This window comes from Cydia pomonella, chromosome 15 (genome assembly GCF_033807575.1).
Source record: "Cydia pomonella isolate Wapato2018A chromosome 15, ilCydPomo1, whole genome shotgun sequence".
NCBI classification, from domain to species: Eukaryota; Metazoa; Arthropoda; class Insecta; order Lepidoptera; family Tortricidae; genus Cydia; species Cydia pomonella.
The window spans coordinates 5,377,977-5,393,772 of NC_084717.1; the positions used below are offsets into that span (position 1 = coordinate 5,377,977).

The 15,796-nt window shown below is 47.2% G+C and overlaps 1 protein-coding gene across 1 annotated transcript in view; it reads left to right on the top strand.

The window, feature by feature from the left end:
- The window catches only part of LOC133525611 (centrosomal protein of 164 kDa), a 39,454-nt gene that overhangs the window by 16,159 nt on the left and 7,499 nt on the right, over positions 1-15,796 (top strand). The window contains exons 7-16 of the mRNA XM_061861928.1: positions 697-899; positions 1,580-1,793; positions 2,231-3,140; positions 3,424-3,601; positions 5,576-5,733; positions 5,923-6,063; positions 6,854-6,954; positions 7,614-7,755; positions 10,986-11,079; positions 14,882-14,962. Of these exons, the coding sequence (XP_061717912.1) occupies positions 697-899; positions 1,580-1,793; positions 2,231-3,140; positions 3,424-3,601; positions 5,576-5,733; positions 5,923-6,063; positions 6,854-6,954; positions 7,614-7,755; positions 10,986-11,079; positions 14,882-14,962 (2,222 nt within the window). The remainder of the gene's footprint in view (positions 1-696; positions 900-1,579; positions 1,794-2,230; positions 3,141-3,423; positions 3,602-5,575; positions 5,734-5,922; positions 6,064-6,853; positions 6,955-7,613; positions 7,756-10,985; positions 11,080-14,881; positions 14,963-15,796) is intronic.

Genomic DNA, 15,796 nt, shown 5'->3' on the forward strand with positions numbered 1-15,796 from the left:
GTCTGGGTGGAATGATGATGATGATTGATAAAAAATATTCTATCTCCTTCTCCGGGCCTCAAACTATCTCCATACCAAATTTCATCTTAATCGGTTCAGCGGTTTAAATGTGAAGAGTTAATTTAAATTTGAACCATTTCTTGGTGTCTGACTAAGCTAAAATTTGTATGCCTACTTCCGTATTTCCGATGACAATGCAATAGCCGGGTCCACACTGAGCGAGCATACGCGTGAGCATATTGCCTCGCGCGTATGCTTGCTCTGTGTGGACCCGGCTAATAATATGCTAATATGGCATGGAGCTGATCTGATTATGCAGTCGGAAGGTAAACAAAGGAACTATTAGATGGAAAACATAAATACATTGAGTTTAACACTGATTTAAACTCTCACGATTTATACACATTATTAACTCATAGAAATGGGACCTAATCGCGTATTAAGTTTTAAATTTACCTCCGACATTGAGTTTGGGCTCATTAGAGACATCTCGAAAAGCACTTGATAGTGTAGTGTGTGTACTACGCCTTACCCACATACGTGCATAGCTAATATAATGACATTTACTTGTTAATTACGTGTTTGTCTTTACGTGCCACGTTACATGGCGACCCTGCCAGTGCGGTAATAGGAGAGAAAATACATTTGGCAATAAAAGCGTATATCAAAAATATTTTTGACGGTAACATGTTTCAGATTCAAACTGGAAACGCTCCCAGACCCGACCATCAGCCCAAGCTCGAACAGCTCCTCAGAACAAAACGAGGGCTCCATCATCAGCAACCCCCTCGTGCCCCCCGTCCCGCCGTCCCCCGCGAGGCCGGCGCCGCTGGCCGCGAGGCCGCCGCTGCCGCCGAGGCCCAACGTCGATAGCCCGAGGTCTGACAAGGATTCTCTTGGTGAGTCCGCAAAAAAATCTTTTCTGACATATTTTAGCGTCTGTTTTGGTTCCATGCTGAGCGTAATAGCCTCGAAATAGGGTGTCCGGACAAGGATTATGTCGGTAAGAGGGTTGAAATGTTTTCTCTGTCATATTTTATCAGTATCTTGGTTGCTGATCTATTCTTGGTATTTTGGTATGTTATTTGGTATTTAGGTATTCAAATCGTCAAGAAAAATAATAATAAACTAGCTTTTCTTTAGAGTATTTTTTTGTTTACATTCCAAAGGTCATCAACAGGGGCACTTAATAATATAGTTTCCTATAAATAATAGAAATTTTTTCATAGTGCTCCTAAAATTACGGATTTAATCAGAAAAATCCTTTATATTAATTAACGCTTTCAATTACTTTAAAATCAACGACCACTTCTTAAAAGAGATGGATTAATTGTGACGCCACCGTCATTTTTCATACTGACTTCTTACTTTGTAGCCACAGTAAATTTACTGCCATCTTTCGACACAAGATTAAAACTATTAGAAGGCCATTTGATTTTGCTCCTTACTCTTTCACTGATATGTGTTAAATTTTTAAAAATTCTAAAAGTAGCGCCATCTTAATGGATTATCCCATTAGTTATGACGCCATCGCTCAACCTAATAAAAAAAATATGAAAAATAGGCTATTTATGTCCAGCAGAGAGCGAAACTCGCGATTCCCGCGGTGCGTCTCCCCGCCGGCGCTTACTGCGGCCTCCAGCCGCCGACTACATCAAGCAAGACCTGTTCCAGAAGAACTTCCAGAAGATCGCCGACCTGGTGCGGTCTACTGATATAGAACCTTCGGCGAATAGTGTGGGTTCAGCTAACAGCTTGGAAGAGCCTTCGGGTGAGAAGGAAGTTAGACCAAGGTAATGCTCCAGGACTTCCAGAAGTTTGCAGATCCGGTGAAGTCTACTGACATTGAATCGGCTCGTAACGGCGTATTAGCGTGGCCATCGGAAAAGCCAACAACATAAAAAGATGATACTTTTTCCAAAGAAACCTGTTGTAAAGAATTTATTTTCATAAAATGAAGCTATGTTCGAAGTAGTTTAATCGAGAAAGACCTTCTGTAATATTGTGTAATACGAAATTGTTTTTAAAAATATGTTTTCTTAACCCTTTAAACGCCACGCCTAACTTGTGCGGCGCGTCCTTGTCGAAGTGCACGAAAGTATTATGTTGGGTTATATCCGTGCGATTTGGCGATCAAAGGGTTAAAAACAAAATCTACTTTCCCAAGCCTGTTAGTTTCAGACCCATATTCATTAGCATGCATACTAGCTAACTTAAACATTTGTTTCAGATCCCCAATGATACCTCAAAAGAACAAAATATCCATCAACCTCATGGAGAGCATAGAATCCGAAACCTCCATCGATTCTCCCGACAGAGAATTTGCCAATCTGGACTTAAACGATCTTGACGACTCCAACGACCAGAAAGAGGACGTTTCAGAAAAAGAAGATAAAAAAGATATTGTAAAAGAAGACTTATCAGAACATTCCACTAATTCTAAGCAGTCCAAATCCCCTAGAATAATAGATAACATTCCAATGCCAAATATAAAAGTTCCTAAGTTAGATTTCTTCCGCTCCCCTAAATCAGAATTCAAAGAGTTCAAGAACGACGAATCGAAAACGAATTCTAGATCGGATAGTGTAGATTTAAAAAGTCCGCAACTTAAATCTAGGTCGGATAGTTTAGAGGCACCCTTAAAAAGCCCTCAGTTAAAAGTGGCACCCAGTATTCCTGATAGATCTCCAAGAGATTTAAACAAACCGTGGTCGGGTTTATCATTTAAACCGAAACCTGTTGCATCTCCATTGAAATCTTCAGACTCTGCTAACAGTTTAGGAAAAAGTTTAACAAGCCCTCGCCTAGATGGTGTTATACTATCTCAAGGCAAATCAAGTACAGATAACGTAGTAGTTGTATACCAATTTGAGCAGGAAGATAGTTTTCCGAAAATTAAGTCACCTTTGCCTGATCCGGGTAAAGAGATGATTGAGAGAAGTAAAGGAGATGAGAGGAGAAGACTGGACTTGTCGTTGCAGAAAGAGATAGAGACAATAAGAATGGAGTGGGTGGGGAAGGAGAAGAGGTTAAAGGCCGAGTTGCAAGAGGAGTTAAAGGAGGCAGAGGAGAAATTTTTGGCGGAGAAGAAATCGAGGTTGGAGGAGCAGGCGGAAAGGCATAAGAGAGAGATGGAGGAGGTAAGTTTAAGGCCTTTATGCAGTGGGTTCAGTCCCATATTAGATCATAATACGAATGTCAAAAATATGAATAGCCATTTTTATGCCTTTCTATAGTAACTTCATCAATTCTAAATCTGATAGAAAGGAGGAGGCCCTGAACTCACGGCGACTTATACATAACATTACAAATGACATAATGCGTATTTTGCTAATTCAGAATTACTTACACTCACAAAAATGTAACTTAGTTTAAATTGGCGGTCAAAGGGTTAAGGAATTTTTAACCAGTAATTTGTGGCAGGTGTTAGCAGCAGCAGAAGAAAATCACCAAAAAGCGGTAGAAGAGCACGCTAAAGCACTACAGGAGCGAATAGTAAACGATACTGAAGCGGCTGAGCGCGAACACCAAGCCGCCATGGAGAAACTTCGAGAACAGTACAGAAATAAGCTGAGGGAACAACAGCGTGAACTTGAAATAGGTATGATCCATAGATAATATTAAATACGGAGCGAAAGCGGCTGAGCGCGAACACCAAGCCGCCATGGAGAAACTTCGAGAACAGTACAGAAATAAGCTGAGGGAACAATAGCGTGAACTTGAAATAGGTATGATCCATAGATAATATTAAATACGGAGCGAAAGCGGCTGAGCGCGAGTACCAAGCCGCCATGGAGAAACTTCGAGAACAGTACAGAACCAAGCTGAGGGAACAACAGCGTGAACTTGAAATAGGTATGATCCATAGATAATATTAAATACGGAGCGAAAGCGGCTGAGCGCGAATACCAAGCCGCCATGGAGAAACTTCGAGAACAGTACAGAACCAAGCTGAGGGAACAACAGCGTGAACTTGAAATAGGTATGATCCATAGATAATATTAAATACGGAGCGAAAGCGGCTGAGCGCGAACACCAAGCCGCCATGGAGAAACTTCGAGAACAGTACAGAAATAAGCTGAGGGAACAACAGCGTGAACTTGAAATAGGTATGATCCATAGATAATATTAAATACGGAGCGAAAGCGGCTGAGCGCGAGTACCAAGCCGCCATGGAGAAACTTCGAGAACAGTACAGAACCAAGCTGAGGGAACAACAGCGTGAACTTGAAATAGGTATGATCCATAGATAATATTAAATACGGAGCGAAAGCGGCTGAGCGCGAATACCAAGCCGCCATGGAGAAACTTCGAGAACAGTACAGAACCAAGCTGAGGGAACAACAGCGTGAACTTGAAATAGGTATGATCCATAGATATATATTAATATTAAATACCGAGCGAAATCGGCTGAGCGCGAATACCAAGCCGCCATGGAGAAACTTCGAGAACAGTACAGAACCAAGCTGAGGGAACAACAGCGTGAACTTGAAATAGGTATGATCCATAGATATATATTAATATTAAATACCGAGCGAAAGCGGCTGAGCGCGAATACCAAGCCGCCATGGAGAAACTTCGAGAACAGTACAGAACCAAGCTGAGGGAACAACAGCGTGAACTTGAAATAGGTATGATCCATAGATATATATTAATATTAAATACCGAGCGAAAGCGGCTGAGCGCGAATACCAAGCCGCCATGGAGAAACTTCGAGAACAGTATAGAACCAAGCTGAGGGAACAACAGCGTAAACTTGAAATTTGTAAAAAAATTGTAAAGCTTTGCAAACCGTTTGTATATTAAGAGAGTCGGAAAAGGAGGGTATGGAAGGTTGGAGAGGGTTGAGTGTAATGAATCGGTAAAACGGCAATCAATTTGACGTGTGGAGCATATTACCCATACTTGCCGGCTTACATATACCCTTTGGTTTATTCCACTTTGTTTTCACAACAAAAAACTGTCAAACGTGTAATACTTTTGCTCTTTTTATCTTTTTTTTTTCTCAGTTTGGGAAAGGGAATATTTCAATGCAACTTTTCTGCTTTTTCCTAGAACGCACAATATTCCTATGTGGGATGAGTTTTAAGTTAGGCTCAATAAAATCAGCCCAACTGCATGACGCGGCATTTTACTGAATGGGGATTTTATATTTACTATATATTATTTGTGTTCCATTTTCATGTTAATACATGAATAACATAATAAATATAATATAATTGCCGTTAAATTTATTCAGTCTTTTTTATAGTTTATTCTTAACCATTAGGCGCGAGGCCATTTCCTCACGCACAAACCGGCCAATGTTAAACTCGCCCGAGCACCCCGCCTCGGCCGAGGCACGTCTACACTGGCCGGTTTGTGCGTGAGGGAATTGCCTCGCGCGTAAGCTCGCTCTGTGTGGACCTAATTATGTCATTGTATCTAATCATAGATAAATAAATAAGCTTAGATAGAGTGCTCACTCCTTGAAAAGATAGAAACCCATTTCTAATAAGTTTTAAAAGCTTATTTATAATAAGATTTAAGCTTAATAAGTTATCAGCGAATTTTAAACTTTTTACTGTACTAACAGAAAACGAACGCGCCCTCTCCGAGCTGCGCGAGCAACTATCAACCAATCTACACAGAGAGCGCGCGAGCATGATGGAAGAGAACAGGGCCACTATAGACTCCCTCAGGGACGAGCACAGCAACAGGGTTGCAGAACTGCGACACGACTATAGGGCAGAGGTAGGGCAATGTTTCAAATTTCTCATATTTCTCGTAAACGTTTCAGTGAATTCGACTCTCGCCCGACAGTGGCGTAGCTAGGCGTGGGCAAAGCTTTTGCTCCAAATCTGCCTTCAATCAAAATTTTCCCTTTTTTATTACGATCCTTTCATGACATTTTCTACAATTTTAGATATTATTTTGTCACAGGTTGAGCGAATCCGCACCCAACACGCTTGCCACCTAGAAGAGCTCCGCGGACGACTGGCGTCCGACCGTCTCGCTCCCACATTACCCGACAAATACCGCTGTCTCAAGGAGAAGTACGCGCGCCTCAAACACGACGTCAAGGTAACATCACATGTCACACGAGACTGGGAGAAATTGTCCTCCAAAGTACTAAAAAGTTACTAAATCTTCTAACTCCTATAGAAGGAATTTAGGAAAAAATGAGTTTTAGCCGATATAACAAAACACGTGCTCATTATTTTTTGCTGCTTTCAAACATATATTTAAACCAGCCATTAACTAGCAAGTTGCTTGAGCATCACATTCTATAGGAGTTAGAAGATTTAGCAACTTTTTAGTACTTTGGAGGACAATTTCTCCCAATAGGTTGAGTTTGGGCAGCTAAAAAAAATACGTGTCCGTTAATTTTAGACTACTCTATAACATATATAAATATAAATCAAATCGGAACCGGACAATTGGGTACCTTTCCTTGTAAGATACGCGAGCATACCTTGATCCGCGCCCGGCCCGCCGCGGCCCGGCCGGTCGGCGACACCTCCTCGTAACTCATGAGGCCCTGGTACTTGCTCTTTACTAAATTAAATTGTTGGACAGTTTTTTTCTCGATTTTGGCCACACTAGCCTATGGAGACTAACAAGCAACGCTAAGCGGTCTTCGTAGTCTATGGGTGTTGCTATATTACGGGTGTCACATGCGTGTTTCTGACTTATGAAGCAATTGTTTCTACTATGCAACCAAATTAATAATTTGTAAGTGCTGTTATGAGGAATAGACAATATAGACTCACCTTGAAACCTTTTATGTATGTTCTTATATTCGTGTTAATAAATGTATAAATGACAGATAACAGTAGAGGAGTAGGAAAAATTTTTTTTTTTTTATTTACAGATGTCCATCGAGCGGCGGAACAAGCGTCGGGAAATGAGCATGACGACGGGGTCCGAGACAGAGAAATCTAACTCGCACAGAGCTAACCAGTCGCTGGAAAGGTCATTTTATCTGTCTATAAGTTTGTTTCAGTAGAAAGTACATAAAGTAATATTTTATAGCACCGTCGGGATTTGAACCCTGAATGATAGGTCACTATTCCTCTCGAATGATGGTCCCTATGACAGCTCATGTTTTATATTTTTAGGGTTCCGTACCCAAAGGCTAAAACGGGAACCTATTACTAAGAGTCCACTGTCCGTCCGACAGTTGAAATTTTCAAAACTAAAAAGTACGGAACCCTCGGGTGGCTAGGCCGACTTGCACTTGTCCGGTTTTTTTTTATATATGGACTAGTTGTCATGTAAAACGTTTGTAGACATATTATGTATGTGTAGGCCCCGGTTAACGTCTGAGGGCCTACCACCAACATCGAAAAATCGAAAAGCGTTTTTTGCCGCTCTATCGCTCTTGCATATACGAGCGATAGAGAGGCAGATACAGATAATTATGTATGTTTAGCACTTTAATTTATTTAAAAATATAACTAAGTAATAAAAATACGGTAAAACATAATTTTTATTTAATATATTTCCTCTTTCGACTGGGGACTGGTCGGTCGTTGCTCAAAACCGGGATGAGTGGAAGAAGAGGGGGGAGGCCTTTGCCCAGCAGTGGGACACAATGGGCTCGTTATAATATATATATATTTCCTCTTTAGGTGCAAAGAGTTAAATGAGACGTCGGTGAGCGCCGTGATCGAATCTGAGCCGACCAGGGTGAACAACAATTTGGTCGTTCGCAACAACGACAACGACTCGTGCTCGGAAAACAACGCCAACAATAACGACCACTGCAAACACGTGAGTATATACTATACTAGCAACTTTGTCTACTCGTTTTGTTATTTGTAAGCCTGTTTCCATCTCTATCGCACGCGCGTAATTATACACGGTGTAACACGGGGACCCGAAAGATTTTAACCACGTACTTCTGAGGCCAAAAGGGAAAAATGTTTTATGGGTTTTTTTAATTTTTTAATGTACATAAAACGTTAATGTTATGGTATAACTGGCACTGAAAATGAAGTTTTTGCAAAGGTTATTTGTCACTTTTTGACATCTATCAATAAGGATATTTAGACTACGCCCCATAATGGCATCATCGCCATCAAAAAGGCGTTTTCCACTAAGTTACAATAAGATGTTTTTTATATTGGTATTAATTCTGAAACTAGGCAAAATCCAGAAAAGTTTATATGACATTTTAGTCTCTAAATGTGATCAGGAATACATTAAATATAATATAAATATAAATATAAATATTATAGGACATTATTACACAAATTGACTACACTTGAATTGAACATTGTTAAAATCTTTCGGTTTCCTCATGTTACACTGTGTATATATCTCTCTCGACCATGACGCCGGCGGTCAATGATACAAAATACAATACACTATACAATAATTATGGGCGTACGTATGGGATTAAATATGAACGAAATTATTTACTGACCGGCCTAAGGCCGGCCCCGGTTAACGTCTGAGGGCCTACCACCAGCATCGAAAAATTGAAAAGCGTTTTTTGCCGCTCTATCGCTCTCGCATATACGAGCGATAGAGAGGCAGATAAAGAAATTTCGATCTTCGTTTTTCGCGATAGGGTCTGGTACGTACAATATTAAGTTGTATAGAAAAGACGCTGGCCTACTAGGGAAGTATACCACTTGACCGGTTCTACAAAAAGAGAAAACGTTTTTCCACTTCTAAATATTTTCCATTCTCTATGATTTCTTAGTATGTTATTGATATAATGAAAAACTAGGTTTATAGGCATTCCTTTTTTTTTATCTCGCAAGACAATTTAATTTTTTTTTTAAGCGAAACTTGAAGCGATTGACATCAAAATCAAAGTGATTTGTTAAGATTTAGTCAGTGGAAACAGTTTTCTCCCGAAATGGAATTCCATAGAAAAAGTACCGTTAGTTCGTTAGGATCGCAAAGCTATTCTTCCCTCTAGAGCAATTCCTAGCTGAGCAACTTTTCAAATCTCGTATTTTTGAAGCTATGTTTCTGTCGCGCTGCGGTGGGCAGGAGTGCGTGCGTGCGATAAGGATCCCACGCAAAAACTCAAAAATCGAGGTTTCACTCTCAACTGTTTCCTCCGCCAAAACGCAACCAATCATTATGAAATTTTGGAAACTGCAAGAGGAAGAAATAATCTATGCCGCTAAGTTTTGGTTTATTGGATATTTGTTGTCATATTTGTAAACTGCGCCTTTTTTTGCAGCCAATTCAATTGAGCCGTTTTTGCGATTTTTGAGGCGCTGTAAGTTTCTTCATAATAAAATAGTCTATGATATTGATCTTATTTGAAACAATCATTGCTCTAGGTTAAAAATCCAGGGAGGAAACAATCGAGAGCGTTTGTATGGAAAAACGCAACTAGGAATTCCTCTTAAACCTGTGTGATTGTCATTTTTTAGTCATTTAGTCATTTATTTATTGCAACCATAGTTTAGTACAGATCTTAATAACTAAGTACATTCAGAGTCATATGGGCTCTGGCAGGGCATTGCAATGTCATACATATTTTAATTTACAATTATCTCAATCGTTATTCGTGAATCTACTTATTTGGCACCTATCATGCATGCATATATTTTTACAATCACATATCTGGTCTTAATTTTGTACATTATGTCACACTCACCATTTACATTTTTACAGCGATTTGTTTGCACTTATATCTAGATCCTATTTCATGTCAAGTTAGGTATATATTTAAATTTTAACCATAATTCCAGAATTAATACAAAAGCAAAATAAGTCAAAACAATAAATAAAAATAAAAATAAAAATAAGAAGAATAAATTACAATTGAAAATTAAATTACCTTGTCAAATTATTATCATTTAAAAAGTCATTAATAGTGTAATACGCTCTTTCTATAAGCAAGTTCTTTAATTTACGTTTAAATATATGTTGTTTTTCTTCGGCTTTTATACTTTCAGGGATTTTGTTATAAATTATTATAAACCTAACATGTGGACTGTTTCTGTGCATTATTAAATTTGATTTTGGCAGGCATAGTCTGTTTTCATGACGAGTTGCTATTCTTCGATTTGGGGCATCTTTAATCTGGCGGAAAAAGTGCATGTGCTCCCTGACGAACATGCCAACCTCTAAAATATAAATGGATGGAAGAGTGAGAAATTTATACTCTCTGAAATAGGGTCCACATGGTTCAGCATGACGCAAGTTTAAGAGAATGCGCAAGCACTTCTTCTGCAATATAAACAGGTCGTCGGCATCTGTGCTAGCTCCCCACAAAATTACTCCGTAACGGAGCCAGGCATATGCGTGCGCATAGTATGCTGTAAGTGCCGTTTCATAACTAGTATTAGCCTTTAAAATACCGAGTGCATAGTTAAATCTTGTCAATTTTGTTTTCGTTTTTATAATGTGCATTTTCCAATTTAAGTTTGAGTCTATTGTGATGCCTAATAGAGTAAATTGTTCCACTTCTTCTATTTGACCATTTCTTGATGTTAAGTTAAGATCTAAAGGACTTTTTTGATATGGTCGAAATTGAATAATTTTAGTTTTTTTAAAATTAATTTCTAAATTGTGATCCATAAGCCAATTGTCTACTGCCAGGAGAGTGTTTTCTAATTTATCATTACATTGATTGCTATTTTGACTTTTGACAACATCAGAGACACATCGTCCGCGAACATTACACACGTCGTGTCTAATGATTTTGGCAATTCATTGATATATATCAAGAATAGTATGCATCCCAACACACTACCCTGTGGTATTGAACCTCTGGCGTAACAGATATCCGATTGAATATTTCTCTTAAGCTTTCATTATAATGGTCTATTTGTACACATTGTCTACGGTTTTCTAAATATGATTTAAACCATTTGTGAATGTTTCCCCGAATTCCGGAATCATACAATTTATCTAGGAGTATGTCATGGCGCACTCTATCGTATGCTTTTGACATGTCAAGCAAAATACCGACAGCGTAATCTTTATTATTTATGTGGTTAAGTATTGCTTGGATATAATTATTGTTCAAGTCGGTGCCGTCAGCAGACACACCAGCGCCGCCCAAACCCGGGCCTCGCCGCGGCGCCGTGGCCTTCCGCGAGCCGCCGCGCCGCCGCCGCGACCGCGACAGGGAGCGCCGCGGGGACCGAGACACAGGTACAGTCAGCGCCGCGGGGACCGAGACACAGGTACAGTCAGCGCCGCGGGGACCGAGACACAGGTACAGTCAGCGCCGCGGCGCCGTGGCCTTCCGCGAGCCGCCGCGCCGCCGCCGCGACCGTGACAGGGAGCGCCGCGGGGACCGAGACACAGGTACAGTCAGCGCCGCGGGGACCGAGACACAGGTACAGTCAGCGCCGCGGCGCCGTGGCCTTCCGCGAGCCGCCGCGCCGCCGCCGCGACCGCGACAGGGAGCGCCGCGGGGACCGAGACACAGGTACAGTCAGCGCCGCGGGGACCGAGACACAGGTACAGTCAGCGCCGCGGGGACCGAGACACAGGTACAGTCAGCGCCGCGGGGACCGAGACACAGGTACAGTCAGCGCCGCGGCGCCGTGGCCTTCCGCGAGCCGCCGCGCCGCCGCCGCGACCGTGACAGGGAGCGCCGCGGGGACCGAGACACAGGTACAGTCAGCGCCGCGGGGACCGAGACACAGGTACAGTCAGCGCCGCGGCGCCGTGGCCTTCCGCGAGCCGCCGCGCCGCCGCCGCGACCGCGACAGGGAGCGCCGCGGGGACCGAGACACAGGTACAGTCAGCGCCGCGGGGACCGAGACACAGGTACAGTCAGCGCCGCGGGGACCGAGACACAGGTACAGTCAGCGCCGCGGGGACCGAGACACAGGTACAGTCAGCGCCGCGGCGCCGTGGCCTTTCGCGAGCCGCCGCGCCGCCGCCGCGACCGCGACAGGGAGCGCCGCGGGGACCGAGACACAGGTACAGTCAGCGCCGCGGGGACCGAGACACAGGTACAGTCAGCGCCGCGGGGACCGAGACACAGGTACAGTCAGCGCCGCGGCGCCGTGGCCTTCCGCGAGCCGCCGCGCCGCCGCCGCGACCGCGACAGGGAGCGCCGCGGGGACCGAGACACAGGTACAGTCAGCGCCGCGGGGACCGAGACACAGGTACAGTCAGCGCCGCGGGGACCGAGACACAGGTACAGTCAGCGCCGCGGGGACCGAGACACAGGTACAGTCAGCGCCGCGGGGACCGAGACACAGGTACAGTCAGCGCCGCGGCGCCGTGGCCTTCCGCGAGCCGCCGCGCCGCCGCCGCGACCGCGACAGGGAGCGCCGCGGGGACCGAGACACAGGTACAGTCAGCGCCGCGGGGACCGAGACACAGGTACAGTCAGCGCCGCGGCGCCGTGGCCTTCCGCGAGCCGCCGCGCCGCCGCCGCGACCGCGACAGGGAGCGCCGCGGGGACCGAGACACAGGTACAGTCAGCGCCGCGGGGACCGAGACACAGGTACAGTCAGCGCCGCGGGGACCGAGACACAGGTACAGTCAGCGCCGCGGGGACCGAGACACAGGTACAGTCAGCGCCGCGGCGCCGTGGCCTTCCGCGAGCCGCCGCGCCGCCGCCGCGACCGCGACAGGGAGCGCCGCGGGGACCGAGACACAGGTACAGTCAGCGCCGCGGGGACCGAGACACAGGTACAGTCAGCGCCGCGGGGACCGAGACACAGGTACAGTCAGCGCCGCGGGGACCGAGACACAGGTACAGTCAGCGCCGCGGCGCCGTGGCCTTCCGCGAGCCGCCGCGCCGCCGCCGCGACCGCGACAGGGAGCGCCGCGGGGACCGAGACACAGGTACAGTCAGCGCCGCGGGGACCGAGACACAGGTACAGTCAGCGCCGCGGCGCCGTGGTCTTCCGCGAGCCGCCGCGCCGCCGCCGCGACCGCGACAGGGAGCGCCGCGGGGACCGAGACACAGGTACAGTCAGCGCCGCGGGGACCGAGACACAGGTACAGTCAGCGCCGCGGCGCCGTGGCCTTCCGCGAGCCGCCGCGCCGCCGCCGCGACCGCGACAGGGAGCGCCGCGGGGACCGAGACACAGGTACAGTCAGCGCCGCGGGGACCGAGACAGGTACAGTCAGCGCCGCGGGGACCGAGACACAGGTACAGTCAGTGCCGCGGGGACCGAGACACAGGTACAGTCAGCGCCGCGGGGACCGAGACAGGTACAGTCAGCGCCGCGGCGCCGTGGCCTTCCGCGAGCCGCCGCGCCGCCGCCGCGACCGCGACAGGGAGCGCCGCGGGGACCGAGACACAGGTACAGTCAGCGCCGCGGGGACCGAGACACAGGTACAGTCAGCGCCGCGGGGACCGAGACACAGGTACAGTCAGCGCCGCGGCGCCGTGGCCTTCCGCGAGCCGCCGCGCCGCCGCCGCGACCGCGACAGGGAGCGCCACGGGGACCGAGACACAGGTACAGTCAGCGCCGCGGGGACCGAGACACAGGTACAGTCAGCGCCGCGGGGACCGAGACACAGGTACAGTCAGCGCCGCGGCGCCGTGGCCTTCCGCGAGCCGCCGCGCCGCCGCCGCGACCGCGACAGGGAGCGCCGCGGGGACCGAGACACAGGTACAGTCAGCGCCGCGGGGACCGAGACACAGGTACAGTCAGCGCCGCGGGGACCGAGACACAGGTACAGTCAGCGCCGCGGGGACCGAGACACAGGTACAGTCAGCGCCGCGGCGCCGTGGCCTTCCGCGAGCCGCCGCGCCGCCGCCGCGACCGCGACAGGGAGCGCCGCGGGGACCGAGACACAGGTACAGTCAGCGCCGCGGGGACCGAGACACAGGTACAGTCAGCGCCGCGGCGCCGTGGCCTTCCGCGAGCCGCCGCGCCGCCGCCGCGACCGCGACAGGGAGCGCCGCGGGGACCGAGACACAGGTACAGTCAGCGCCGCGGGGACCGAGACAGGTACAGTCAGCGCCGCGGGGACCGAGACACAGGTACAGTCAGTGCCGCGGGGACCGAGACACAGGTACAGTCAGCGCCGCGGGGACCGAGACACAGGTACAGTCAGCGCCGCGGCGCCGTGGCCTTCCGCGAGCCGCCGCGCCGCCGCCGCGACCGCGACAGGGAGCGCCGCGGGGACCGAGACACAGGTACAGTCAGCGCCGCGGGGACCGAGACAGGTACAGTCAGCGCCGCGGGGACCGAGACACAGGTACAGTCAGTGCCGCGGGGACCGAGACACAGGTACAGTCAGCGCCGCGGCGCCGTGGCCTTCCGCGAGCCGCCGCGCCGCCGCCGCGACCGCGACAGGGAGCGCCGCGGGGACCGAGACACAGGTACAGTCAGCGCCGCGGGGACCGAGACACAGGTACAGTCAGCGCCGCGGGGACCGAGACACAGGTACAGTCAGCGCCGCGGCGCCGTGGCCTTCCGCGAGCCGCCGCGCCGCCGCCGCGACCGCGACAGGGAGCGCCGCGGGGACCGAGACACAGGTACAGTCAGCGCCGCGGGGACCGAGACACAGGTACAGTCAGCGCCGCGGGGACCGAGACACAGGTACAGTCAGTGCCGCGGGGACCGAGACACAGGTACAGTCAGCGCCGCGGGGACCGAGACACAGGTACAGTCAGCGCCGCGGCGCCGTGGCCTTCCGCGAGCCGCCGCGCCGCCGCCGCGACCGCGACAGGGAGCGCCGCGGGGACCGAGACACAGGTACAGTCAGCGCCGCGGGGACCGAGACACAGGTACAGTCAGCGCGAGGTCTTCCGCGAGCCGGAAAAACAGAACTTGATCGCGCTTACTTTTACTATTTAACCTGAATTTTCGAATGTGATTTCGAATGTGGCAAGGAATCATAACAACATCTTCTAAAAACCCACGCAACTAAGAGATTTTCTCTCAACTACTGTTTATTACTTTAATCATAACTCTATTAAAACTTATTCATTAAAAATGAGACTTTTTCACAGCTACCACGGACTTTCAAGATTCATCCGACGCAACGACAGCTGACGACAAGCCGAAGGAGCCCATTAACGGTAATACTGTGCCCGCGCCAACCAATACGGATTTAGGGATGTCAACTGCACTTTAAACTAGTAGTTCTCCACAACAGAGACCTTGCGACAGATTTCGATCAGTCTAATTATTTAACCTTTTTAGGTTGACGTTGACTTTCTCATCGTCTAACTCAAAAAATGTATTTTCATCACACTTGCTCGAAAAAGTTCTTATTTCATGCAGGTGTACAGTCAAGTGTAAAAATATGGGTGTACACATCTTACTCAAAAATGTGTCCCATAGCATCATATTTCAGTGTAATAAGAGCGTAGTAACCATATTTATGAGACTATTTATTCGATACATATTTTTGCACTTGACTGTACTGAAGGACAAAGGCCTATTTTGTTCCCGCGGGAGTTATGGATTGTGAAAAAAAAAATTATTCATGCAAACCAAGTAGCATTTTAGTAGAGTTTTACTTTTAAAATACTGATGTTTATAATTAAATATATATTTTTATGTTTTAAAATAAATAATTTGATTAATTTAACAGCCGATTAAAATATTTTTACTAGTTTTTCAATCGTGGCTGAATGCTGAATAGGTCTGTGCCCTCGATGCTAACCTGTCAAGAAATGACAAAATGGCGGACGAATGTTTGATATGTCACCGTATTTAATAATTATTTCGTTTAATATTTAGTTTTTTCTTCGCAAGTGTGTTGAAAAACATTGTAACTCCGGGGGTAAGAATATTGCAAACTCGGGTCTTTAATTTTAATAATCACTCTCGTATCCAAAATTTCACTTACCCCCTTCGTTGCACAATGTACTATTATATGGACTACATTTCAACACCATTAAATACTT